This window comes from Chelmon rostratus, chromosome 5, assembly GCF_017976325.1.
Source record: "Chelmon rostratus isolate fCheRos1 chromosome 5, fCheRos1.pri, whole genome shotgun sequence".
In the NCBI taxonomy this organism is placed as follows: Eukaryota; Metazoa; Chordata; class Actinopteri; order Chaetodontiformes; family Chaetodontidae; genus Chelmon; species Chelmon rostratus.
The window spans coordinates 2,845,389-2,872,510 of NC_055662.1; the positions used below are offsets into that span (position 1 = coordinate 2,845,389).

Sequence of the window (27,122 nt, forward strand, 5' to 3'; positions counted from 1 at the left end):
TGTAACATTCACTATGATAAACTATGTGTATTTCCAGTTTATTTACAGCACTTTCATCTTCGTACACTGGTTTCCAGTACATTCAAGCAGCTTCGTCCAGCAGCCTCTGCAGGTTCTTCTGTACCTGGAACAACAGACATGGTACAAATACTGTTATTTTCTTCCTTTTTGTGAATGAGAGGAAAGGATCAATAACAATCTCACTAAGGGAGATTTGAGCACTGGAGCTGGGAGGCGAATAGCATAGCTTAGCATTAAGACAGCAGGGGGGAACAGCTAGCCTGACTCCTACCACAACACTCCCAGATGAACATGTTGAATCTTACTTAATTTGTCCACAAACAAAATCTAAACATATGTAATATAATATAAATATATACATTATACTGTATGTATAAAATATCGCATGGATTGTCAGAGCTGCTCCCATGTAAGTTATCAAAATACTTGGGGGCAATGAAACGATAAGATAAGCAGCACTCACGACCTCAAAATTTGGAGGGTGGTGTTTTTTTTTGCTCTCTTTCAAAAAGTTGACTTGGGGAAGTTCACACTTCAGCAACTCCAGCTAAAGCAGTGTTGGATACCACTACATCTGCAGTCACGGCTTGTTCCTCGTATCCTCAAATCATTATCTCATGTAAACATGAAGCACATTGTTTGAAAATAAGAACAATAAAGCAAGACCTAAATCCAAGTACGTTCTTATTCTATAGTAAGCAGCCAAACGATTCAAGGGTTATGTTAGAGCGACGAACATTTTAATCAGCCTACATTTTTAGTATTTTATAGGTTAGAATTGTCTCTACACTGAAAAACAAAGCAATGCTGCTTCATTGTTTACATTATATGGGTTAACAGCTGGTGAAGATGCTGTCTTGCCTGGATCACGTTGCTGTAGCCTCAGTCTTTTAGCCTTATATTAAATACACAGCCATCAAGTACACATTTACAACCCTTTTACTGGGTTTTCCTTTAAAAATTATAGATGTCTCAGCTGCATTAGCATTGGCTTACATTAGCGACTGATTTTCACTGACTGAAAATCCATAGTCATCAGCTAGAAATGAGCAGCATTTCCAATCTGGCCCAATTTTGATTCTCGATATATTTTTGAGACTGAACTTTATTTTCACAGTGTTTTGGCATGATCGTGGCTGTCTACCGCTGCTGTTTGTGTGTCGGCCTGAAATGTTAATGTCGCTCAGACTCACTAAGTGCCGACTGATGGATGAGAAACAAGCTCTTCTTACAGATGACGTCCACGCTTCCCTATAAACAGATCACTGACTATAAATGTTTGATTAACGGCCACAAGCGTCTGGTTACACTGTTGCTGACATGTGTGGTTTCACATGTTGATGAGGGGATGTTGTGGAAGGGGGAAAACATCCATAACGCAAGTTTACCCACTGTCTCCCAGAGTTTACTGTGGCTGCATCAGATCAAAACTCCATCTAAGAATTGGATTGGGCTGAAAAAGAGACTTATATACGAACAAATGAAAAAAACAATGGAACTGTGGTCAACACCAACGTTTCTTTAGCAGTGGAGTGTCATGATCCGTGTCTGCCACGTCTGATATATGTTGAAGGTTTTCTTTTGTGCATTGCACGCTTGTTTTTTGGTAAAGATTCCTCTTGTGTGTTATCATAGTCGGGTTTTCTTCACATCCTGTTTTATTTTGAAGGTTCAAGTTATGTTTCTTTGTTTGCTTTACTTCCTGTGTTTTCCCGCCTTTGTGATTGATATGTTTCACCTGTGTGTCATTAGTTGTCCTCCCTTGTCTATTTAAGTCCGTGTCTTCCTCTTAGTCTTTGTCAGGTCGTTGTCTGGGTTAGAAACCTTGTCTTTGCCATGTGCCTGTTAGTAAGAGTATTCCTTTGTATTGTCTTTGTTCATGTCCAGGCCATGTTCATGTAAGTGTTTTCCAGTCTTGTTTTTGTCTATGTTTCCTTGTCATGTCATGTTTCATGTAAGTGTTTGTCCAGTGTCATTAAGTGTTGTCTGTGTTACCCTGCTGTCAGAGAATCCATGCCATAGCCCTATGTCACAAGTGAGTGTTTTTCTTTGTTCATGTCAATACCACGTTCCATGTAAGTGTGTTTCTAATGTTGTCTTTGTCTTTAGTCATGCCACGTTTCTGGTAAATGTTTGTCCAGTGTCTTTAGTGATTGTTAGCCATGCTATGACTCTTGAAAGTGTGTTAGAATTGTCCTTGTTCCAAAGCCATGTCCAGTTCATGATATTGTTTCTTCAGTGTGTCTACATCTCTAATCAAGCCACGTTCCTTGTGTGTTTTCCTAGTCAGTTTTCTCTAGTCTTGTCACGAATCATGTAAATGTTCGTCCTGCGTCCTCTGGTGTAGTCTGTTCCCATGCCATCCTCCATGTTTTTTTTTTTGTGAGCTGTCTTAGTATTTAACCATGCCATGTTAGCCATGTTTGTCTAGTGCTTTTGTCTGAGCCATGCTACGTCTCTTGCAAGTGTTTGTTCAGTGTTTCCCTGTTTTGTCTTCTGCCAATCGACCCATGAATGTTTTTCATAATCTCTTGAGTTTTGGATTTTGGTTACCTTTTTGTTAAATCAAACCAGTGCCCCCTCGTGTCTGCATCTGGGTTCAACCCATAGCTTCCTTAAAACCCCATCCCTGACATGGAGATGAAGCTGAGAAGTTCCAGGATATTTTAGTCTTATTCAGTCTAACCTGGAAGATGCAGACTGACCTTCTCCAGCTTCATCAGGTTGATGGTGAGGAGTTCAGAGAAAAGCTCTGTGTTCACGTCACTCCCCCGCAGAAAGTCATTTCTAGGAAAAGCCGCACAATGGAGGACATACATTTTTAAACATCCTCAGAAAAGATTCGGACGTATCCACAAACATCCAGGATGAACAGAATATAGAGGGCGAGAGTCAGCAGGATATGATTTATAATATTGATTCTGTGTCTCGGTGTGGTCCAGTGGTCTCTGAACTCACTCCTGGTGGGTGAACTCGCTGACGGAGCCCAGCGTCGTCAGTCTCTGCTCCAATGAGACGATCTTAAAGGCCAGGTAACAGGAAGAGAAGACCAGGACACACACTCTGAGGAAACACATGTACAATCAGTTGAGAAGGGATTGATGGACGGATGACAAGTGGAGTGTGTTAATGAATGAATGAATGGATCCATAATTAGATTAATAAATAGCTGAATTAGTGAGTGCAAAGTCTTTAATGAATAATAATGAACACGCAGTTGTATGACAGATGAATAACTACATGATGAATCACAGTGAATAAATGAGTGATGAATACTGAAATGTAGGTGAATGAATAAAAATAACAATATAGAATTGAATGGATGAATGAATGGGTATCATATTAATAATTGGCTGATTTTACAGACAGATGAAGTAAGAGACTGAATAACTGAATGGAAGACTCAGAGAAGACCTGAACAAATGAGCGAATGAACGAACGAATGAATGAATGAGTGATTGAATGAATGGATGGGAGTAAACTCACAGACACAGGTAGACAAACAGCACAGTGTTGAGAGAAACTGGTTTCTGAGTCTTGCTGTCAATCACCAGCTCTGATCCTGGAAACATAAATTTGTTTATTGATCTAAGACTGAATACTCACTATTACTATTATTATTATTATTGGTCCTTTATTGATTTGTGAAGCAGTAAAAAACTGGGTTTTTATAAGATCAACAGCAACAGTCCCATCAGGGAGGAATACTGACTCAAAATCATCTCATCACAATAATAATCATAAAATAATAACCATAAAGATGGACTGTAAAATCAGGAAATATTGGACCGTTTGAAGTAATATTGAGTAAACACTTAAAAGTCCAGATTGTATTAGTAAAAGTCACAGGCTGGATGAAAACCTCTCAGTTCTGCTCGGCGCGGCCTTCATGCAGGCCAGTATTCGTACCAGCGTGGTGTGTGTCGTGCTGCTTGTCGGAGCTCTGCTGGTTCTGGTGCTGGCTCTTCACTTTGTGCTGATGGTTTGGCCGTTCAGGTGGAGCTGCACCGTCTGTGTGCTTCAACACATCCAGAAACGGAGGAACGGGGAACTCTGCAGCATTCGAGAGACGAGAAGCAGGGGAAGCAGAGCGGTGTGAATGGGAAGACTTTTAACATGAAAACCAAGGCTCAACCGGACCCTGAGCGGGTATTTGGAGGTTTTGTTTTGGTACTGTCACCTAATGTGTTATCCTCAGTCTGGGCAGGCTCTGGAAAACCTACAAGGGGCTGCTAGTAAATGAACTCCACAGAGGAATAAGACACGGCAGCCATCTTTTCTTTTGTCTCCATGTTGTTTAACCGTGGATCGTGTTCAGGTGTTAGATTGCATACTCTACTGTTCATCTTTTCTCTGGAGCTTTTCTCACGGGAAGAAGTATTCACATCTGAAGTCCTCCATTCAAAACCTTACTTAACTAAGTAAGCATTAAAAGTGAAAGCACTCACTGTTTCAGTGTTTTACTATTATATACATTACATATATGTAAATAACATAACATATATGTAACATATCTCACATGTGCATTACTTATCACATATCTGATGTTTTTGGATTAATATTACTGCTGCATTAATGTGTATGTTGCATTTTAATGCTGCAGATTTTTAAGGTTGGGCTCATTTCAACTACTTTATATGCTGTCGGGTAGTTTAATCCACAGGACTGTGTCATCTTCTATGAGATCATCTGTCACTGTTTTCATGAGCTCAGAAAACCAGCCCTGCTTTCAGCTTTGTGATTTTCAATCATTTTTTCAGCTTAAGAACTACGAGAATAGTGAAAAAGTAGAAAGAAAACTAAATAGTAAATCAAACTGAATTAAATATAGAATAAAAAAAATGCAGAAGGTAAATTAGAGCAGAATCTGATGCAGAAAAAGTAGAAAAACCCTCTTTCTGCAGCTGATTTTTTCAGCCTTGTGACATTTGTTTGCTAATTTAGTAAAAGCTGTTTGAGTCTGTTAACAGCAGGAGTCTGTTGATGCACATTTGTGGATTCTCAAAATTATGAGCTAGTCATTTGTAGCATGTGGCTGCCACGCTGCTGCTTATTGGTCGGTTGATACCTGCTATCTTCTCGTAGTCGTGGGTTTGGGAGTCGGAGCTGCTGCTCTCCTCCATCTCCTGCCTCCTCTGTCTCACTGCTCCATCCAGGTCACTGAAATCACCTGGAAAACTCTTCACAGACACACAGGCAATGTGTTGGCTAGTTGACGGGTCACTTAGTTTACTGAGCACTGAGCAATTTTTAGTCCTCTTTCATGTCTGTGGGGTGGAAGGATAACTTAATCATCTAAAGAAAAAAACAACAACATGGGCCACAAGGATGTCTGAGCAAAATATGACTGATGCTTGAAAATCTGAGCTAAGCACAATGGAGTCAGGACTCAAGGTCTTGGAGACAATTTTGTTTGGTGTGTAAAACAAAAAAACCTCCCAAAATCCAATCATACAACAATTTGGCACATATGATTAGTTTGCATTTAGCTGTTGGAGTGTTATTATTCTGCTCCATCTGCTCCGCCTGCCTGCTAGCCTCAGTGGATTCTTTCTGTCCATATTTCAAGATAAATATAATCAAGTATTTTGTTAGCATTTCACAACTGCAGCTCCCATGAGCCTCAGCCATTGATCGGCCTCATGCTTCAAGCCTCATGAAAGCTGAATGCGGTGGAGCAGAAAAAAACAATTCACATTAGTTTGGTGTTAAACCACCACCATCCCTCCATGGCAGTGATTTCACCTTTGACTTGGCTATCATTTAAAACATGATGTGTTTACAAAGTTCAAACTCGTTGGGAGGAACATTGTAAAAGTGATAAAACCAAGTGATGTGATTGGCTCAGCTGTACAAATGATCAGCATTAGTACGTCTATCATGTTCTAACTGACGTTGCACAATGTTGTGGTGTTTCAGTGGTTTTGGTGAGTATGTGTCTGACCTACCAGAGGAAAGCGAGGCGACAGAGCTGACCTCTGACCTCTGAAGCTGTTCTCAGCGGAGGAGGGGATGGGACTGCTGCATGGACTCTTCTCCTGTACAGATACACATGATGTAAAATAAAGTTTTACTCGCATCAGAAGTGATTAATCTCAATAATGGTCATGATAGCATGTTTCATCATCCACAGATGAACACTAACCAAGCTGAACAAATGTAAGAGAAGTCTACAAATGAATACAACCTCATTTAAATGTCACTACTACATCTACACTTAGTTGCTGGTTTATTAGGCACATCTAGCTAAAACTAATGCAGTCTGATACAACGGTTCTGTTCTTGAGTCCTTGAATGCAACATTTGCAGAACTACTAACAGTAAATTTTACATTCATTTAAAACATGTTTTCTTTTTTAAGAAAATGTCAGTTTTCAAACATCAAGTTTCTCCTTTTGCACAAATAATTAGTTACACATTACATGTGTGGGTGTGACACTATGTGGCAATGCAATATAGCTTTTTAAACAAAAACTTCAACTATTAACGAACTAAGAAAAGCACCTTAGTTTTTTAGGTCATTGTCATGCATCTGTGAGCCCTTTTACTTGTGTTTGATGAGACAAAAAGGTCAAATTTCATTTTGAGAACAATGAAACAATGAAAGTAGTTTCAAAATTGCATTCAATAGGTTTTCTGCCAGTGACCTTCTAACGGTGACTAATGAGAGAGACGTGGCTGCATGTGGGAAGTCTGTCCTACCAGATGAAGACAGATGGACATCAAGATCTTGTAGGTGTTGTCTCTGGACAGGAAGGACACAAACACATACTGCAACAAAAGCACAACAGTTATTTTGTTAAGTTTGCAGGTTTTTCTGTGTGTATGTGCGTGTATGTGTGTGTGTGTGTGTGTGTGTGTGTGTGTGTGTGTGTGTGTGTGTGTGGCAAAGCAGACAGAAACACAAGTAAATTTTTTACACAGAGAAAATCAGACGAGCCCTGGCAGGTTTGTTGTGTTGTTATGTTTTAAAGAAGGAATTCATGACAACATTTCAGAGAAGTGATGAGTGAGTGAAAGTGAGATGAAACTATGAGTCGTCTTTCTCACCCTGTCGTTAGCGGTGGCGATCACCAAAGCGTTTGGCACCAGGATGGCAGTTTTGGTCTTCTTGATGTAAGTGACGGACATCACTGGAATGGCGATCTGGGACGGACAAACACCAGGATGAACAGTTGTGCCCTGCAGGGACTAGTTTACTCTCTGTTGGTACAGTATCACTCAGCCTGTGGGAGGCAGTGGTCTCACTGTCACAGACACTCTGAGACCTCATCAGTCAAATAAATGAAATCCAATCAGGTGATCTGGATAGAGGCCTGTTTCAGCAGCCAGTTTATGATTAAAGGCCTAATCACACCAGCAGGTAGAGTATGTAAAGTTAGTAGTAAGTGAGTAAATATACTCTCGTGTGTAGTTTTTGTGCAGAGCTAAACTTTGTTGAACTTTGACACAGGTCCCCACCACAGAGTTGTATTTGCCCTGGTTCCAGGTCATTATGTCCATAGACAAGGCTAGGTGACATCAAGTGGGAGCTCTTACGCAGCTTGGATTGACATGAAACACTCATGGTTGAATTATTAGTATAAAAGGTGAACTACTGTGTTAGAAAATATCTAGTTCTTGAAAAGTCAAAGGTACAAGCTGTGGACCTAAAAACTTCAGGGGCAAAGTGAACTATGACGGCCAAGTAAAGTTGTTGTAAACTGTCTGCACCTTAAATAATTCACTTTGAGTTTCTGAGTCAGATTCGGATGAATGCAAAATCAACAGTATGTATTGTAGTGTTGAGATCGATCAGCCATGCCAAACTCATAGAAAAAAAAATGTAAATTTAGCTGGTTAGCTCTTTTTCCACGCGGTCCTGACAGCCTACAGCTTGAAATCATTGAGCTGCAGGGCAACAACCTGCTACTGAGAGCAGCTCTGCACGAAACTGACCTACAAAGACTCAGTTCTGCTCAAGACCAGCTCATCCAAACCTAGAGAACCAGCTGTGAGTAGCTTCTTCATCATTATTCTCATCATTGCTACGATCTGATTATTAGAGGCCACGCCTAAGAGAAGCAAATCCAGTCACTGCAGAAGGTAGTGTGATATATGTGTTCAATAATGTAGTATGGTCAGGGATGCCTCCAAGGGGGGCCAAGGCCACATTATTAGGCCACTGGCTATAGTGCTAAAATAAAAAGTTAAATAAAATAATCTGAAGTAAAAAATTCTACAACTTCATGTTTACTTGTCTTCAATAAAAATTTTGATAAAAATGAATACTATTTGTTATCTGTGCTCTGCACTGACAGCCTTCTGTGAAGTGACTCCTGGTGAATGTCAATAATTTAGACCAACATCTCCCATCAAATCAGACCTCACTGCATTCACCAGTAAGAGGTGCTAACACAGCCTTCATCAGAAAACACAGTCTGCATCACTGGGACATAGAAACAAGAGATGTAAGTCAGAGGGTCTGAGGGCTCTGCGCCAAAGACCTTTGGGACAGAACATTTTTCAACAGCAATATTGCAGCTGGATGTTCACACCACCAGTAAGCCAGTACCAGTGCCACTACCAGTAAGTCCTGCAGCAGTTCACGGTACCTTTGTGTCTTTGCCAAACACCTTGGAGTGGAAGCAGATCCAGTGATCAGAGACAAACATTCGTCCCTGGTAGAGGATGTCTTTCTGCAGAGCACAGGTGTAACCTGACAAACAGGTAAATAGCATCAGGTTACTGAGGGGAATCTGCAAAATACAAATTCAGTGGAAAAATGATAGAAAAGACAAATACAGTGCTGGACTCCAAAACAAAAAAGGGATCTGCCATATCTACCTTTTTATTTAAAAAAGACTTCTTTTTTCTAACAGGTTACATGAAGTTAAATTATTTACTTGTGCTTGATGGAAAGTAGGAATAGTTACAGCAACCAAAAACTATTTTAATCTAGACATATTTACAGATTGTACAATGTACAGATTTTAAAAAATGTGAACCTCCTTGAAATTCATCTAGTGTTTAAGGTACCATGTTAACTATGATCGAATCCCTCATTCAGTATTTAAGGTGGAGGGTGATCATTGTGATCATTAAAGACTTACTCTGTCTGAGCTGTTCCTCTTTGCTGATTTCCTTAAATATTTTATGGTACTGGCAGTTGCTCTTCGAAAGCTGAAACACAACACACACACACACACACAGATAAAATGCACTACTAACATACTCACACTGACATTTGTGCATGATGCTAAGTGATACTTGAATGTGCTTGAGAAACAAATGAAACTGCACAGTGTGACTATTACTTATATTTCAGGAGCTGTAAAAACTACTCAGACTTGGCAGATATGAGGTTTTGACTGCCCTTTTTAGACTGAAGCTGTTGATAGTTTAGATATGAGTTTTTTTCATTCTTAAAATATTGTTGAAAGTTTTAAGCATCACCAACTCAAAGGTCCAAGGTGTAAGATGTGTGTTTAAACATTTTCCTGCAAACCCATATCTAAAAAAGAAAAGAAAAGAAAAGAAGGCTCGCAGTAATGTGGATGGGTGGCATAGCCGCCTGTTTGATGTGTCTGCAGCATTCTGCTCCGGTACAGCAGGTGGCAGTATGTTGAACATTCGCTGTAACATCTATTGACGAGAAGTCGTTCACTCACACATCCACAAGAAGAAGAAGAAGGAGAAAGATGTCTGTGAGAGTGATGGAGTACTTGCCACAAAAGTTAAAAGTTTGCGGAAGAATCTCACCAAATGGGAGGAGGCTGACCCGAACTGAATGAGGAGCACCCAAGAGGCTCAGAAACATGCTCCACCAATGACTGTATTTATATATATAATCTCTAACATCCATTTTAATAACCCCCGTCCACCAATCATCTCTCTTGACAGCAGCCCCCCAAAATTCACACCTGAACCATAATGTGTGAGCTCTGAGTACATGTCCTACACAGATAAACTAAGAGCTGACTTTATATGTGTTTTCATTGATATAATGCAGGGATGCTGACAGCATTTCACTTTCAACCAGGCGTCTGATTCTGTCGTCACTTCACGTAGGAAGTAGTCAACTCAATTCTTTGCTCTGATATTTTAAAGCAAGTGGTTGTCAAGTGGTGATTTTAGGATGCACAGTGCAGCCTTGTCTGAATGTAAGGGGGATGTGGACAATGGTAAGGGTGGTCCTAGTGCCAAATGCTGTCAAATTACATCAGTACTGTAATCCCTGTGGTCACACTGGCCTCCTTCGGCCTCAGAAGCTGTGTTCGGCCGGGTCCAGCCGTGTTCGCTGGGAGGCTATAGAGTCTGCGGTGTCAACACCAACAATCCTCTGGTGCTCTGAGCTTCCAGGCAGACTCAGTCAGCCACTAGCTGCACAGCTAACTGAGCTAACCAGCTAATGGCAGCCAGTAGCTACAGCCAAAGATAGCTACAGCAAAGAGTACAGTGATCAGCAGCCAGTGGTTTATCTGGCTGCCCCTTTGACATATCTTACACATTGTACCTTTTATATCAAATTTCAAACAGCCAGTCAGCAACATGATATCTGATATCACTCAGCTGGAAAAACAACTGCCTGCTATAACCCATGCTGTAATGTTTATGGTGTAATAAAAGATGCAGCAGGGTTTACTTAATGAATGCTTACCTGGCTGTAGTGAGACTTCTTCCTCTCTAACTTGGGATCTGAGTCTGTCTGAACCTGAGTGAGCAGGGAGTGGTCGAAGGTCTTTGACCTGCATACAAATAAAAATCAGTGCAGACAGAGAAGAATTAACTTATTACACAACTGACACAACATCCAATATACTGTTATATTATACCTTAAATCTTGTTTGTCTGTGACCCTTAGTACTCTAATTCAAAATATATTTACATAATATTTCAAATTTGTATATAATTAGTTACAAATTGAGATTAAGAGATATTTAAAGCTGCACAGCACATCAGTTTGTGACCAATAGGGGGCAGAAAAACATCAAAACAAGCTGACAGATACTATTTACACATCCAGAATATTCACCAACGTCAGACTATATTCTCTCTCTATTATTCTCTGCTCTGGTTTGGTCTCCACCAATGCCTGTGTTGTTGTGACAGCAAGGAAGAAGACTAAGGACTGTCACCAGTGTGAAGGATGCTTGCAGTAAATCCACTGATACATTTTCACGTCACTTATCGTTAGAAGAGACCAAACCATCTGTTTGTATTAGCTCACATGCTGTAGGTAATTTTGCTGGATATTTATTAATTTGTTCACCCAGTTGCCATGAATGAAAATTTAAATTAAAAATAAGTAGCCTACAGTAACAATATCTGATTCAAGCGATTTTAAAGCCACAAAAGTTGCTTTTTTGCATTTAGTTTGGACCTGTCGTGACACAGCTGTTTACCTGACTAATGCTGGTTTCCTCCTGCCTGAGAGCTCCTGTTGCTCCAGATCAATGGCCTGGAGAGACTCATTGATTGGCTTCTCATATCTCTGTTGCTCCTCCACATTTTCTGCATCTGAGCTACAGACAGCAAGAAAACAACATTCAGACAACGCAGCAAAATTATACAAAATACAGCAGCTACATGGAGAGAGTAGATTAAGAAGGAAGGAAACGTAGGGATTAGTAGCATTTGAATTATCAGTGGAATAAATGTTCCCTTCAACATACTGCAAGAATAGTGAATAATTGAGTTTAAGTCTGGGTTTAAATCCATTCTAAACTTAATGACATATCAGACAAAATCAAAGCCTTATGAACCAAACTAAAGCTTTTACATCATCATCACCTAACAACAAATAAAACATTTTTTGTTTTTGATTTGTCTTAATTCTAGTCTTAGCCTTAATTAAAAACATATCAAACAAATATTAGTGTGAGAGATCTCCTGCCACCCCGACGTGTTGAGAAACATAGAGACATACAGTAATGCTAAATATAGAGGGTCCTTATTAGAGTCAGACCTACCCTAGACTTTGGAGTGATATCAATATAGACATTTGAAAATCTAATCCAATATTAGAATCAGCTGATATTCACTTTTAACATAAATGTACAACTTAAACAAAGAAAACAAACATTTCTGCTAAGAATCCTTTAAATTAGAATATTAAAAAAAACTGACCAAAATATTCACTGAGTCTGACTTTTTACACAAAATACCTTGTCAGTGCTCTCTGTTGAACAAACTATCCAGTGGAGACGCTGTTTCTAAATGACCTTAAACATATCTTTTACATTTCTTTACTTATCAGTCAACAGTGTGTATACACAGATAAGGATTCATATTATCTTTGATAAGCTAATAGCCTGTCGGCTGATTTATCTGTTTCAGCACTTATAGAGGTACAGGCACTCTACAGCTGTGCAGTGTGATTCATTTTCTATCCAATACCAGCACACCAATACTGCTACTCATAACAACACCACTATCACGACCACTACTACAACAAATAATCCCAACATCTCCAGGACATTGCTTTACAATGTAGACATCTTCTGTTTGCAGTCCAAAACTCACTAATAATCCCTTTCCTCATGCTTTGCGGTTCCTCTGTTACACTTCCTGGCATCTTCCTGCGACGTCTGCTGGTTCACACACTGTTCTGTCATCACGCTCAACAGCTTCATCAACCAAACGGCCGTCTGTCGTGCTGTCCTGTCCGTCTCTCTGCTGCTGTGAGAGCTGAGACGCAAACTGACACTGCAGTCTGCTCCCCTGCTTCACCTGTCTGTGGGAGTGTCTGCTGGGCCTCCTGGTCTCACGTGTCACAGCCAATCAGATGGCAGGACTGGCTGGTGTGTGTGTGTGTGTTTGTATGTGTGTGTGTGTGTGTGTATGTGTGAGCATTTAAACCTTTGATCCGTGACATTTTGCCCAGCTTTGTTTGGAGAGTAAAGTTTTTTTGCACTCTTCTACGTTGCTGCACACTGCTCACAAATTGTGTCTTATTTTGTTCTGTTTTGTTCCATTCACATAAAATCTCGGCCGGCAGAGAAACTGGAGATATGTGGTGACAGTGGGAACACGGTGATTTCCCAGGCAGCTCTGTCCGGCTCAGTTTACATAGGAACAACACTTTCTTCTCCTTTTTTTTCCCACTTTTTTACCTCTCATGGCTGCACAGACGAGAGGATGAAATCTGACCAGTTTCGCTTTGCTGATATAAAATATAGAATTAATTCAATTTTACTATATGTATCAATGCACAACAGGAGGGACAAGAAAACACCTGTTGTATCACTTTACACTGTCTGCAGTCCTCTACAATAACAGTTCAGTGAACTAATGTTTTCTTCACATGGAAGTTGTGAGTTTGAGTTTTCACCAGGCAAGTACAGAATATAGTGTGTCTGAAGTTTGTGTTACAGGGAGGAAGTCACCAGCCTTCCTTTACAAATCTGGCAATTTAAGTTTGCCCTGCTCGAGGCAGATGTTATATTTTTTGTCAAAACTGTAGAACCAATTCTTAATTATTGATTATTTCTAATAGGTTCATAATGCATCAAGTTTCAGTTATCTCAAAAAACACTACCTCATTTAGAGAAATGTGTCACGCGAGCACAATAGAAAATAAACTATGCGTGTGTGTGGCCTCATGTTTTGGAGACATAAATCTGTTTACACAGACTTACCTTACTTGTGGGGACAAAATGGATTAGTGTCTCCAGGAAATTAATGTAAGTCTATGAAATGTCCCCAAAATTGATGGCAACCTAACGTGTGTGTGTGCGTGTGTGTGTGTGTGTGTAGCTTTCTTTGTGAGAATCACTTTGAGTTTTATACCTCAAGAGTAAGAATACTTTTGGAAACTGAGGACATTTTGGCCGGTCCTCACTTTCTGACAGACCTTCAAAGGGCTGTGTGAGGCTTCAGACTTGGTTTTAAGGGTTAAATTAGAATTAGGTTTAGGTTTAGGTCAGGATTAAGGTAAGGGTTGCGGTTAGGCATTTAGTTATGATGGTTAAAAGTCCAGCGTGTGGGATTTAGTGGTATCTTGCGGTGGGGTTGCAAAACAGAATGCCCCTCTTCTCACCCAGGGGCAGTGGGTAGTGTAGGTTAGAGAAGGCTAAGCTGGCCCTAAAATTCACTGCTGTATATTTTTTTGTGCGGCCGAGACTGCATACTGGTTTGGTTTAATTAATAAAAAATCTGTGTAGTCCCTGTCTTGCTGAAGTTATTAGATTATTGACTATTGCAGCATTTCTTTGGTCAGATCAGGGAGGGGCTGAAATGCCTTAGCCAATCAGAGACTTTTGGAAAAACAATAAACTCATAAAAATGACATGCTAAAACACAAAATGTAGGTAGATAATAAATATTGCTGAAATTAACATTTGTAATTTTTACCTCTATATAAGTTTTTAATTTTTACTTTCAAATACTTGGCCAGGCTCTTCAAGTAGCTAGGCTATCACACTCCTTTCTGGCTGCAAAGCATTACTTCATTATTTCCTGCCTATAACTAGCCTAGTTAGCTTTTGCTGACAAAATGGACATACGGGCATTTTTCAAGACAAAAGAAAAACCCACTAACTTTAGTGATGCAGCATCCGCCAGCAGCACCAGCACACCTGCTGCAGTAGGGAGAGATGAGCCACCAGGAACAAGAGGTAATGTTAACGTCAGCTCGTTAGTACAGGCAGATGAGATCATTGACGCATATGATGAGAGGGTGAAACATTTCATAATACTACATTGATTATAACGTAGTAATAAAATTATAAGGCTGTCATATATTGTGGTTGCATCATATTTAGCACTCTGCCTACTTCTGACTTATTGCGTCGCCTTATTAGTGGCATGTTGGTGTGCGCAAAGAGGTCGTTGTGTTGTGTTGTGTTGTGTGGTCGTTGTGTTTGTGCAGTGTGTTATTGTCTCGGATCTGTTCATTTGTATGTTCACTGGTGTCTAGCTTTGTGATGCACTTCCTGTTTTATTGTGAAACTCTAACTCTTCTCTCTTCAGACCCTTGACTTCCTGGTGTGTTTCCTGATTGTCTGCCCCGCCCTGGTTGTTTCCACCTGTTCATTGTAACCTCATGTATATATAGCCTGCGTCTCCTGTTGTCCAGTGCCAGAGTGTCTTGTGTACCCTATGAAACGTCCATGCCAGTTCTAGCCTTGCTAAAAACCTTGTCATCTCGTTAAGTTCCTTGATTATTCTTGCATCCTTAGTTTTGTATATTTTGGAAACCTTGTGTCTTTTTTAAATTCCTTTTTGGAAACCTTGTGTTTTTTGTTGTAACTTTGGACACGGTCAGATGGGTTGTGTAGTTTTGACTGGTGTGTCTTTTTGGCCGTCAGTGCTGTGTGTTATTTGCGATCGGGACTGTCTTTTCTCATTTTTGATCTCTGCATAGAAATGCGAATTACAAACATTATTATTAAAATAAATTATTACGTTGTGCATGGTCGGTGAAACAAGTAGGATATGATAGCTGGTCAAATATTAGCCCTCCCTATCCTTTGACTCACTACTGCTAAAACGTGAAGGGTTCTCCCATGTGCCAGCGTTTAGTCTGTCCATTCTGGGCTACTGTAGAAACATGAGGTGGTGCAACATGGCAGACTCTGTGAAGAAGGACGTGCTTCCTCTGTGAAAACAGCACATTCTGAGGTAATGAGAACACAACTATTCTTATTTTCAGATGATTATATATGTTATTATACGTGAAAACATAATAGCGATTAGATTACATTTCTGCCAATAGATCAGGCATGGGCAAAGTATGGCCCGGGGGCCATATGCGGCCTGTTGAGCTTTTTGATCCGGCCCGCAGAACTTGAAGAAATTATATTAATAAACCTTGTATGTTTTATTTTCCCTGCAATTCTGTCTTTTTCCCAATAGATGGCGCACTCTAGATACATTGAGCTTTGTTGAGGTGCACTGTATTACTCCACGTTTGCGCTTTACTCTTCGGGCCTCATCCCTTCTGTAAAGATGAGCGGAGCTAAGAAAAGAAAAGTGGACAGAGAATGTCCAGTTTTTAATAAGGGGTGGACAACTAAATATTTTTTTACCGAACACTGATCAACTGCTGTATGTCTGATATGCCAAGAGACTGTGGCGGTGTTTGAATAGAGAATATGATATGAATATGATGCAACAACAAAACTAACTCTTTGATGCACTGGCTAAAGAGGGAGACCAACAACCATGTTCCCACTGAAATTAAAAAGAAGTTTCTCTGTTGTGTTATGTAAAAAATGCATTTGAAAATAATTTGTTCAATAAGCCTGGGCTCGGAAAGCGCGTTGTCACTGTTCCATCCTTGTGCTGGTCATTGTTGAGTTTTGGCTTTAGGGATGATTGAATAGAAGGAGCAGGACGAGTAGACCTGCATCTCCTACCGTTTTTTTTAAATAAAAGACAGTCAGGAGGAGAGTGATGATGAAAATAACCTGAAGGATAACAGAACTTTCAGTGCTTTAAAATAACAACTTTTAGTAATGAAAAAAATATTTTATTCATTTAATTTTTTAGTGTTTTAAGAGTCATTTCAATAAATAGCTAAATTCTGTGGAACTTCAAAGACAGATATTTTGTTGTAATGCTTTTGTTCATTTTCAATTGAAATTAAAGCACATGTTTTCTACATATCCCATGAGACTTTATTTTCTCTTATGAGGTAGATTACCAAAACACTCCATCCATCTGCTCCTGGTCCGGCCCCCCTATCAAAGTTTAGAACCCTTTGTGGCCCACAAGTCAAAAAGTTTGCCCACCCCTGCAATAGATCCTCCTAAACCTTCACACTGGCCCTTTAAGGTTAGGGTACGGGGCTAAGGTATACAGTTTCGTCAGTGAGTGTCCTCACAAGGATAGAAGTACAGGCGCGCGCGTGTGTGTGTGTGTGTAATCTGGGCTGACTGATATCAGCTGTAGGTCACTGGACCACAATGACAGTCAACAAACATGTTATGAAGTTTCTCAGTGTTTGTATGTCAGTGTCTCGTTCTGTTTCAGCTTCAAGCATTCAACAGCCACATAAACACGAACACACACATATACAGATATATAAATAGATTACACCGATGAACACAAACACACACATAAATCACACGCTTCTATACTTGGGAAGCTTCAACTTCCTGAAGTATTGTCATCGCAATGATATCAATTTTGAATGAGTCGTCTAACCTAAACCTAATTCTAACTTTAACCTTTAGACCAAGTCTGAACCCTTGAATAGTCCTTGAAAGAAGAGGACCAGACTGAACTGTATCAGTGTTTCTTACTGTTGCATTTTTTATATATACTCGTTCTGCTGACGCGTCAGTCTCTTCACAGACTGATTACACACACACACACACACACACACACACACACACACACACACACACACACACACTAAACATGCTGCACTTTGAAATACAGTGTTGAGCTGTTTGCCATTTTTTTTTCCAGAGGTCTTTCATTTGATTCTACATTCAACTCTCGTCTTGTTTCTCATTCTCTACATAATCTTAAAATGTATAGTTTTAGTTTATAGATCAGATGAGTATTATATTGCTACACAATCATTTATTGTCATTCTGCATGTATTGCATGTACTCTCGTTTGTCTCTGTCAAATCTCATTTGTTACTTATTTCAAATTCTAATGAAATACAAATCAATCTGTTGTTGTCGTGTTAGGATCCCTCGTGGCTCTATGGGTGTCAATGTTTCTTTAATAAATACTATTGAATACTACAACAGCCAGTGCTGGACAGTAATTCTACCTGCTCTGGAAATAAAGTTGTGAAATATAATTCACTTTAGCTGCTTGCTTGATTGATTCATATTAAGATGTAGTGAAATACAGTGAGACACAATCATTCCTGCAGGCTGAGTCTCCTGCGTGCTGTGCAGAGTAAACAGAGACAAGACGCCCTTTGAAACACAAACACAACCAGTATGAAGTGCAGCTCAGGAGCTGCTGCTACAAACATCAAATATCAACACGTTCGTCTCAGACTCTATTTTGACCACTTCCTTTAAATCTGTCCCCCAAGTTGGAGATAGAAATGCAATACTATATGCCTGGAGTGCGGACAATGTTTTAAATTTCATTCTTTCCGACTCACAATATAAAAGAGAACTTCAGTGATCAGAGTGTGTCTCCACGTGTTTGGGGGAAATATTGCATATGTGAAAAAGTTTGTGGCTCCAGAGGAGGCTGAGCGAAGTCTGATAATTGTCCTCAAGTGGTGTCACTTAAATCAATTGGTGACTGCAAGACTGCAAGTTTGAAAATGAAAAAAAATCTGGGCGTGTGGAGTTAGAAAGAAGTGAGCCCACTCCTCATCTCTGCTGCAGCCTAGAGGCTCCAGGCTACATGAGCCGCACTCAGGACTAACATATTAGGCTAGTTGTACAGAACTGTTGCACTGTGGGTGATGTAGGCACCAGCTTTTCTCTAGAAGAAGGTGTGGAATAAAAAAAGATGATATGTCCAGTTCTGCTGCATTGATTTTGATCAATTTTGAGGAGTGAGATGCTAAAACAGTGGAGTAACTGATTAATGTTGCAAACAATGCAAAATTCAGCACTCCTTGCACTATTCAAAATAGGTTTGTTGAACACTGCGAATTAAGAGTTTAACAGAAGGTTTCCTTACCGGTGGTGATGATGTCTGGTTGTGTTGGACGGAGCACAGCAAGGTTTGGACATTGTGGGCTTCCTTTTAAATAAAAACAAGTCGTCTGCGCTGTACTTCTCCATTGCAGCGGCTGAATGGCTGGCTGACACTTTGACACAGATTTACCGAGCTAATATACTGTGCATCAGCCTAATTTCTGTGCCATGTGGTACACTGGGATATGGATAAACCCACCTTCTACCCTTTCTAGGCAGTTCAGCAGACCAGGTCACATTGCTTTAGATTAGTTTGTTCGTATTTGCCAGTCCGACACTTTTTTCCTTCAACGTGTTGCAGGACATGTCGCATTTTATAGACGACACACCTCCTCGACCCATGCAAAATAAACATGATCTCACTGTGCGTGACTGGCTGTACAGTGGCTCTGTTTGTTTGGTTTTGATGACAGTACAGTGTGCAACAGCCGTTTACTGTAGACATTTCACTGAACCCTCTTCCTCCTCTTGCCCCAAATCTCTTATCAGTGACTCTGGTCAATAATAGACAAGCTGACTGTGTTTTGTACTTTCACTGCAAAACATTTCTCTAAATTTTAATGGAGCCGTCCAAATTTCTGGGAGGGACACTGACCTCTTTGCTTCCACAATACAGACAGATCCAGGACATGTTTCTGCTTCTGATGATTCCCTGTAGGTTTGATGCTGGTTTGTGTTGTGCTATACTTATTATCTGCTTGAAGATGCACACACATTCAGTTGGCTGGGTTAGTGGTTATGGTGTTAGCCTTAGCTTTAGTGATTAGGGTTATGGTGTTAGGGTTACAGTGTTAGGGTAAGGATACTAAAACAATTTTTCCAGTGACACAGACCTTAGTCTGTTTGATCTATCTGTACCTGACAAAGTAACCATTTGGGCTCAAAATACACTTTTCTTAGTGTAATAAAGAATAAATTCTAATGAGACTACACGACAGAGTTATGTGTCTTTTGGGAGAGAGAATAAATGAGGTCCGAGCCAAAAGAGTTATGACTACTGGCACAAATACTGACTCTCAGACTAAAAATATTGATGTATCAGTCTCTGTCTTCACAAACCCACACTGGGCATAATTTCCATTCTGTCGAGAGCTTCTGTAAAACCAATAGCTTCCAATAAATTCCTGCATCTAATTCTTTCAGAACAAATGTCTTCACAGAGCGGGAGGACTGACTCTGCTTCCCTCTACAGCTCCAGTATCGCTGCTCAGAGACACACAGCCAAGCGCTTTACTGTAAGAGCAGTCTAATGTCTTTTTAATTTACTCGCCTTCTCGAGGATGATAAAAGTTTCATATTCTGTCATCAAATGCTTTGATGCACTCTGTGGCCTCCTGGTGTATTTATTGTGTTACTCTAAATTGTCATTTATCTACATTTATTCCTCTTGTCCCTTTAGTGACTCTGGTAATGAATCCCTTTATGTGTTGACTGTTCAGGTTTGCAAAACGCTATTTCTTCACTGCAGCCGCACAACCACAGAGAGACAGGATCTCTCTGAGTATTACTCCGTCACACACCGACAGCAGAAAGATGAGTGGCAATAATGTAAGGCTTTATACAAGTTTCATTCATGTCAGTTTATTCCTGTTTATTCTAATCTATCTGGCTGAGAAGGTTTCTAGTTTCTATAGCTATTGTGAAGCTCAAAGCACATTAATCACATTATATTTTACACACTGTATTCTGAAAGGATGCTTATTTGTGTTTCAAATGTAAAGAAAATTTCTCTAGTGAATTACTTAAACTGCAAGCATAGATGTGTATGTGTATATTCATGCACATGGGACTTTACTCCTGAAAAGGACGACCACAGAAACTAAAAGGAAATTGTCAATCTGAAGAGAAAAAGAAAATAAAAATAAAATAACTGAAACAAAATGGACAAATTGTTGGAATAATGAGACAGCAGTAGGAGCAGGTGCAGCTCAACAGGTAAATTCAGTCACTTTTCCCTTTAGGAAATAAATGTCATCATCTCTGTGTGTGTGTGTGTGTTTGCGTGCGTGTGTGTGTGTTTAATTGCCATTCTTCAACTTCCCAGCAGTTTTATTATCAGTAAAGTTCAACTGCTTTTGTAGGAAGTTGTGTTATACAAATCAATTTTTTGTGATGACTTTAATTATCCTTATAAATAAGTATTCTACAGTTTTATGTAGTTTTAACTGCCAAATGCTGCCGTTAGATTTTTATGTGCAAAGTGTAAATAAAGATTGTGTCTCACACCTGCTTTGGAGAACACACTTTGACTTTTGCTGTTGTATGTATTTCTACCTCCGACATTACACATCTATATTTTTACTTTATACTTTTGACAGTGAATTTCAAAATAACAGCCCAATATCCTCAGAGAAAGTGAAATGGAAATGTTTGGGTCTGTACACTCAGCTGTCAAAGGGAATTTGAGGATCTTTTATCAACATGGACGGGACGTGTTTTACTCAGTGCTTCATCAAGCTCATGACAGCTGTGAGAGTGTTGCAGCAGAAGTTAGACAATGTGCTGATGTGATATAGTATGATATAAAATACCATTAAGAATACTGAGATGTCATTACTGACCACAGTAAATGTCGTTACTATTACTAGAATGGTATGATTATATCACATTTGGAGACAACTAAAAATGCCCTCACTATAAGGTGCTGAAAAATATAAACAGGGAGATGTTATAGCGCCCCCTGTGACCAATCAGTGCGATTTTAAGGATCCAGAGAGGGGCCGCTGATGAGATGCGCCAGCCCATGAAATTCCGCCGACATCCAATCAGCTACACCTGAGTAGACGTTTAAACAATAGAGCAAACGCTGCACCGCCCCCCTGCGGCCAAGCAGCGTCATCTGCTGACAGGAGTCAGGTTTTTTTTCTTTGCTAAATCAAATTTGTGGCTTTTGATATTTGTCAAATATATTATTCACGATGGGAGAGAAAAAAATAATAAAGCACTTCATTCACTCTGTAGAATATCATCATTACAGAAAACAAACAATAAGGTACACTAGATTACTAGAATTTTATTTTACTGTTTTTTAACTATATTATCTCATGTGAAAACAGAAATGTGTGCATTTTGTTTTGGTGTTTTATCAACATGTTTAAATAAAGGGTATGCTTGTATCCTTTCTACTTCTTTGTTGTTCCTAGAAATGGGACCTTGACTACATAATATCCTAATGAGCACCTCTGCCTCACAGCTGTCACTCAGCCTGTTGTAGTTTGTGATGGAGCAGGCCTGATCCAGCAGCCTATAACAGACCTGTATGTGTCCACCTATAGCTCGGTGCTCCCTGCCACACTGCGGCGGGCTGACAATGACTTGAATGCTGATTATTGTGAAGATCGACAAAGGACACAAGGAAAGGAGGAGATGAACCGCTTCCTGAGAGCTGGGGAGAATGGAGGGATGCTGACGGACTGCAGGGAGCTGTCACCAATTCACACCGCCTCCACCTCTTCCTCCTCCTCCTCCTCCTCCTCCTCCATCTCCATCACCTCCTCCTCCTCCTCCTCTTCCAGCGCCGCTGGCTCAGCCGACAGACACGCGGCCCTGCCCTCGCTCCAGACCCGGGGACCTGTCGGCGGCGGCAGCGGCGGGTCGGAGCCGAGGAGATCTGCGCTTAAACGCAGCCGAGCCGGCCGGGAGGGACGAGAGGAAGCGGAGGCGGCGGATCGATCGGCGGCTGCCGTCGCGGTGCGCGGCGGCGGCGAGTTGTGCGTCGGGGTCGGAAAGCAGCAGCAGCAGCAGCAGCAGCAGCGTCGGGAGGCTCAAGGACGCGGCGGCGGTGGAGACGGTCTGGAGATGATTTCAGCGGTCAGCAGGGACGCGGACGGCTGCGGCGGCGGCAACAACAACAACAACAACAACGGCGTCTCCGAAGTGAGCACGGCCTCTCCTGCGAGTTGCGCCAAAGGCAAGGAGGAGAGGAAGGGGAAAAACGTGATCCGGGGCTGGAAGAGGGAGAGGGACAGGGAGAGGGACAGGGACGCCGCCGCTCCTCCAGCTCCTTCAGTCCGGACGAGGAAGGAGAAGCCCGGCGATGGCTCGTCTCCTCCTCCCTCCGTCTTCCTCCCGCCGTCCGCCCTGCCCGAGCATCATCTGTGCCGCGACGGCCCCGGACACTGCCACTGCGCCGCGCCGGACTCCAGGATCATGGGGGATAACGGCAACACCAACAACGTAAACAATAACAATAATTGCGGGAGTAACGGCGGCGGCGCTGCCAGCAAAGCCGCGCTCGACTGTGGAGTTAAAAGCGGCGGCGGTGCTATTGTTGTCAGGCGGCAGCATGACGACACGCCGGCGGCCAAGAAACACAGAGGAGCCGAGAAGGTAAGCAGCTTTTATTGTCTGGAGGCCAATAATAAAACACATGAACCTGGAGACAGGCACAGCGGCCATCACCTCACACCTGCAGCCGTGCCTCATCCCTCTGTGCGATGTTTTCAGGCGGAGGTCTTTCATGTAGAGGACGGAGACGTTGGAAGAAAAGGAGAGAAATGAGGTATTTTTGATATTCAGAGCACACACTGTCAGACAGATGCAGGTGTGAAGGCCACAAAGAAGCCTGTACAGCAGCAGACACGGAGCAGGGATGTTTAAATGGATGCTTGGATGACCGCCTGCCTGACACATGATATTTATTTCCTATTGTTGTTGCCCAGCTGGAGTCATTGTTCCCAGTCTCACTGTCTGTCTGTTGATATTTACCATGCTGATGTACAGAGATGAGATTTTTTTTTTTGAGGGGAGATGAAGAGAGAAGGAGGAGGAGGAGGAGGAGGGAGGCAGCAGCAGCAGCAGCAGTGTGTCCTCCATCTCCATCCTCCTCCTCCTTTCGGAACCATTTAATCCAGGCCTCCTTGTGTTTGCTGGAGATAAAAGGAGAAAGCAACTATTTACATGTGCAGCATCAACTCAGCGAAGGTGAGAGGGACGAAGAATGAACCTCTTCTGTAAATCCACCTTTTTGTTGCATCTGCACAGGCTTTGTTTTTGTCATTTTGGGAAAATACCCATCATGTCAGGATTGATCAGGTATGAGAGTGTGGGTCACAATCCTTTTAAATAAGACATAAATGCTGCAGCCTGACAGGCTGGACCGCTGAGGTTTAACGAGCCACTCTGAGGTCCATTTTCTAGTCGTTTAAGGGTGCAGCAGGGATGTTGCCACTCGTGAAATCATTTTGGGCTTTAAATAAGTCATCCGCAGGAGAGACAAAGATGGAGGATAATGGAGGGATGGGTGGAGAGGTGAAGTGGGGAAAGAGATGTTTGATAGAGAGGGTGAAATTGGACGTGACAGCAGAGGACACAAGCTGAAAGAGTCTGACAGACACAGAAAAAAAAGAAACAGATGGAGGATGTCTAGAAGGAGTTTTTTTTTTTGAGGATGCAGGATTAGAGGAGGCAGGAAAAACCGTCCTCCCTGCTGCTGGCAGATGCTGCTGACAGGAGGAACGCTGGCCTGCCCCGGCTGCTTTGTTTATTTGTTGATCTGAAGGATTCCCATTCGGCGGTGAAACACACACTAACACACACACACACACACACACACTCACCCTCAGCTCTGTGGTGACTGTAATTCATTCCCTGACAACAGTAATCCGGGCTCCGCTGAAGAGTTTTCCAGTCCTGCGATGGTTGTAGTGCAGCTCGAGAGGCTTTCACGCCCTAAAACACCAAAAACTGCGATTCACTTTGACATTAAGATGTGCAGATTTAAATATAACCGACTGAGTGTTGGCACAAACAGTGGTTATCTGGAGACACGATCAATAATAATCCATTTTGCATTCATTGTGAAACCTCGTGTTGACAGCGGGATGCTTACCTGTGTCTGCAGGGGTGGTTTCGAAGCTGGGGATAAATTTGTAAAGTATCAAGCACCGTCAGGAACCAAACTTGGCTTTGAATACTTTTGGTCCGATTCTTATATCTTGAACAGTAGGCTGACTATGTCCTCAACAGACTAATGCTGGTGTCAGTCATTTGTTCTACCATTGACCTAAAGCTCACATGTGGCGAGAGCTTCTTGTGGTCATGTGAGTAATAACTCCTGTCTGTCAGTGTGACGTTGTTGCGGTATTGTGAAACCTCTCGAGGAGCAGGTCTGGCTGCATGGTTTGGTTGTACAAAGTGTCTGACTTGGACCCCTGAGACCACCGTCTGCATTCTCTTGTCTACCGACAGTCATTGGTGTCTTTTAACCATGACCGCCATCTTTAATCTTAACCCAGTAATTCTACCTGCAGTAGGCACTGACAAACATCCTGTTTTGTTTGAGGACTTGTTTCGACCAGGATGTGTGAAAAACTCAGATGGACTCATTTAATTTGTGTTTTATTTGGGACGAGTTCTTTGACAGCTGCTTGTGCTGAGCCGATACCAAACACTGCTGCACTTACCTTTCACTTTTCTGTATGTGTTTATATTCCTCGAAATAAGATGCTGAACAAAATATAATGCTGATATCACACCCGCAATAAACACCGGCAGCAAGGAAGAAAAAATTCTTCCCCGGTTAATTTGCATTGTTTTTTGGAAAAATGAAACCAACCCAAACCTGTAAAATGGATTTGAGGTTTTATAAAAGACTGACTACTTGAATATGCAGTCATTTTGTTAAAGAGAGTGTATATAAAGCCTGGCCACAATTTTTCTCTTCTTATAGACTCATCTGATTTCCACTTGTCATGGAAATGTCTGCAGGAACAGCTCAGATTCAACTAATTACAGTAGTGATGGATGTAAATGTAATGCAGGCATTCGTGATCTTATTAGTTACACCTGTGTTTAAGTAGCTAAAATGTCTGCTAACGCTTGTTGTGAACAGGAGAGGCTTAAATGATGCTTGCTTGGGAGAGGAGCCTATTTATGTCAACTGGATGATCAGTGATTGACAGTTCGCTCCTTCACCCAGACATGAATCCTTCCGGCACCTGATTGGTTGAACGCACCACTCACCACGCTGTCATCATGGTCTTTCGCTTCTGATTTTAAAACAGTAAGAAGTGTGACGGCTGAAACATCACATTTCTTCCCATATCTTCCATCCGGTCCAGGCTGCGGTCCACCTGCTCCGACACGTTCCTGCCTCTCGTCCTCCTTTCGCCATGAACAGACGGAGGTGCTGTCAGCTTTCAGAATGCCGTTAATGTCACTCCTCGTTTTGCACCTTGGTGTGAGGCTGGATGTGTTTAATTAGTGAATCAATTGCTGTCTCAATTTTACAGTTTTAGTGTTGTTGGCAGACTGAACTGAATTAACTCGAATCACGAGCAGAATGCGAGATTTTATGATGCATTTGATGTAGATTGAATCAAAATCGGATTAAATCGTTACACCCCTGCTGACAGGAACAACTGTGGAAACACTGAATAGGCTCCTTGGAGTAGTTGTATGAAGCCTGGATATATATATAGAGTACACAAAGCTCAGAAATAACAGTCTAATTAAAGGAGATTACTACACAGATACATATATTGAATATACTTCACAGAGAAGGCAGAGGTCCTTGTGTGCTCAGGTTATGAGCCTGTTGTAGGACTGTGGTCTTAGATCAGTGTGTCTACACAGCAGGTGTTTCAGCTGTCTCACAGACATGATGATGGATCAGATATGTAGTGGTCTAGTGGTGTCTGAAGGAGCAGGTATAACCAATGCACTCTTATTTAGTTCACCCTGAAATGGCTTGTAGCATTTGCACACTGTCTCTTAACTTCTGCTGCTTGACGTCGATGAGCAATGATCATTATAAAATTACCGTACGTAAGTTAGAACTGGAGCGTACAGGTAGCTGCCAATACAATGGAAGGATTCCAGTAATTGAAAGCAATTTTATTGTCTTATTATGTTGAAAGCAAGCCCTCTTTTGGTGTGGGATATGTTTATTTGGGCCAGGTACACATAACAAAACACATTTTAAGTGTTCGACTTTACCTCTCAGCGTGAAAATGCCCCCTTCCAAGAATGGGGCACAAGTGGTCACTGAGTGGTTTAACTGATTTACAAACAGTGACAATAACATACTTTACACCAGCGGCCTTGGCGTAATTACCGAGGGGGAGGCATATCCTACCCCAGTACTCAAAAGTGGAAATTTGTCACCCCACTGATCCATTTTATTTGATTCTCAATTTTTCCCCTAAACAGTCAGTTACACGCCATGTGGCTGTGTATCTGTGGCTGTGTGCCTGCACTGTCTGTAGCCTTTTTCAGAGCCAGACACCCCACCCCAAACCCCCCTGCTGCCAAACTGGTCCCCCTAAATGTGCGACTGACTGTTTCTCCCATGGCATACAGTAATGGGCAAATGGTAATGTTGAGCCCTGACATATGTTATTAACACAATTTACAAAATCCTGCTACTAAAAGGTGCTCACCATGGTTGATGTCTTCATTCGAAATTGAAGTTGAAAAGGCAGCACCTCTGTCACTGTCGGCGTCCTCTCTGGGGTTGATTGTATACCTGAAAGTGAATTCATTTTTGCTTTG

The 27,122-nt window shown here is 41.5% G+C and overlaps 2 protein-coding genes across 2 annotated transcripts in view; one reads left to right on the forward strand and one right to left on the reverse strand.

The window, feature by feature from the left end:
* On the reverse strand, nt 1–18,716 carry LOC121606171 (GRAM domain-containing protein 2B). The gene is made up of 15 exons (XM_041936361.1): nt 18,613–18,716; nt 12,526–12,681; nt 11,406–11,525; nt 10,661–10,748; nt 9,114–9,183; nt 8,616–8,719; nt 7,072–7,167; nt 6,724–6,792; nt 5,970–6,059; nt 5,090–5,201; nt 3,931–4,074; nt 3,508–3,583; nt 2,980–3,084; nt 2,727–2,808; nt 1–124 (listed from the first exon to the last, which is right to left on the reverse strand). The coding sequence occupies exons 1-15, from the start codon at nt 18,714–18,716 to the stop codon at nt 83–85; spliced, it is 1,458 nt and encodes a 485-aa protein (XP_041792295.1). The 3' UTR covers nt 1–82.
* A 3,279-nt stretch (nt 18,717–21,995) lies between these two features.
* The window catches only part of znf608 (zinc finger protein 608), a 47,858-nt gene continuing 42,731 nt past the window's right edge, over nt 21,996–27,122 (forward strand). Inside the window, exon 1 of the mRNA XM_041937866.1 lies at nt 21,996–22,958. Within this exon, the coding sequence (XP_041793800.1) occupies nt 21,996–22,958 (963 nt within the window). The remainder of the gene's footprint in view (nt 22,959–27,122) is intronic.

Bases quoted from the DNA above. Each gene is read 5' to 3' on its own strand.
- LOC121606171 (XM_041936361.1), bottom strand. From the start codon at position 18,716: ATGGAGAAGTACAGCGCAGACGACTTGTTTTTATTTAAAAGGAAGCCC. The intron at 10,749-11,405 runs GTAAACAGCTGT...ATTTGTATGCAG, and splicing joins AGGAAACCAGCATTAGTCAG to GTCAAAGACCTTCGACCACT. The intron at 125-2,726 runs GTCAGTCTGCAT...CTGTTGTTCCAG, and splicing joins ACCTGATGAAGCTGGAGAAG to GTACAGAAGAACCTGCAGAG.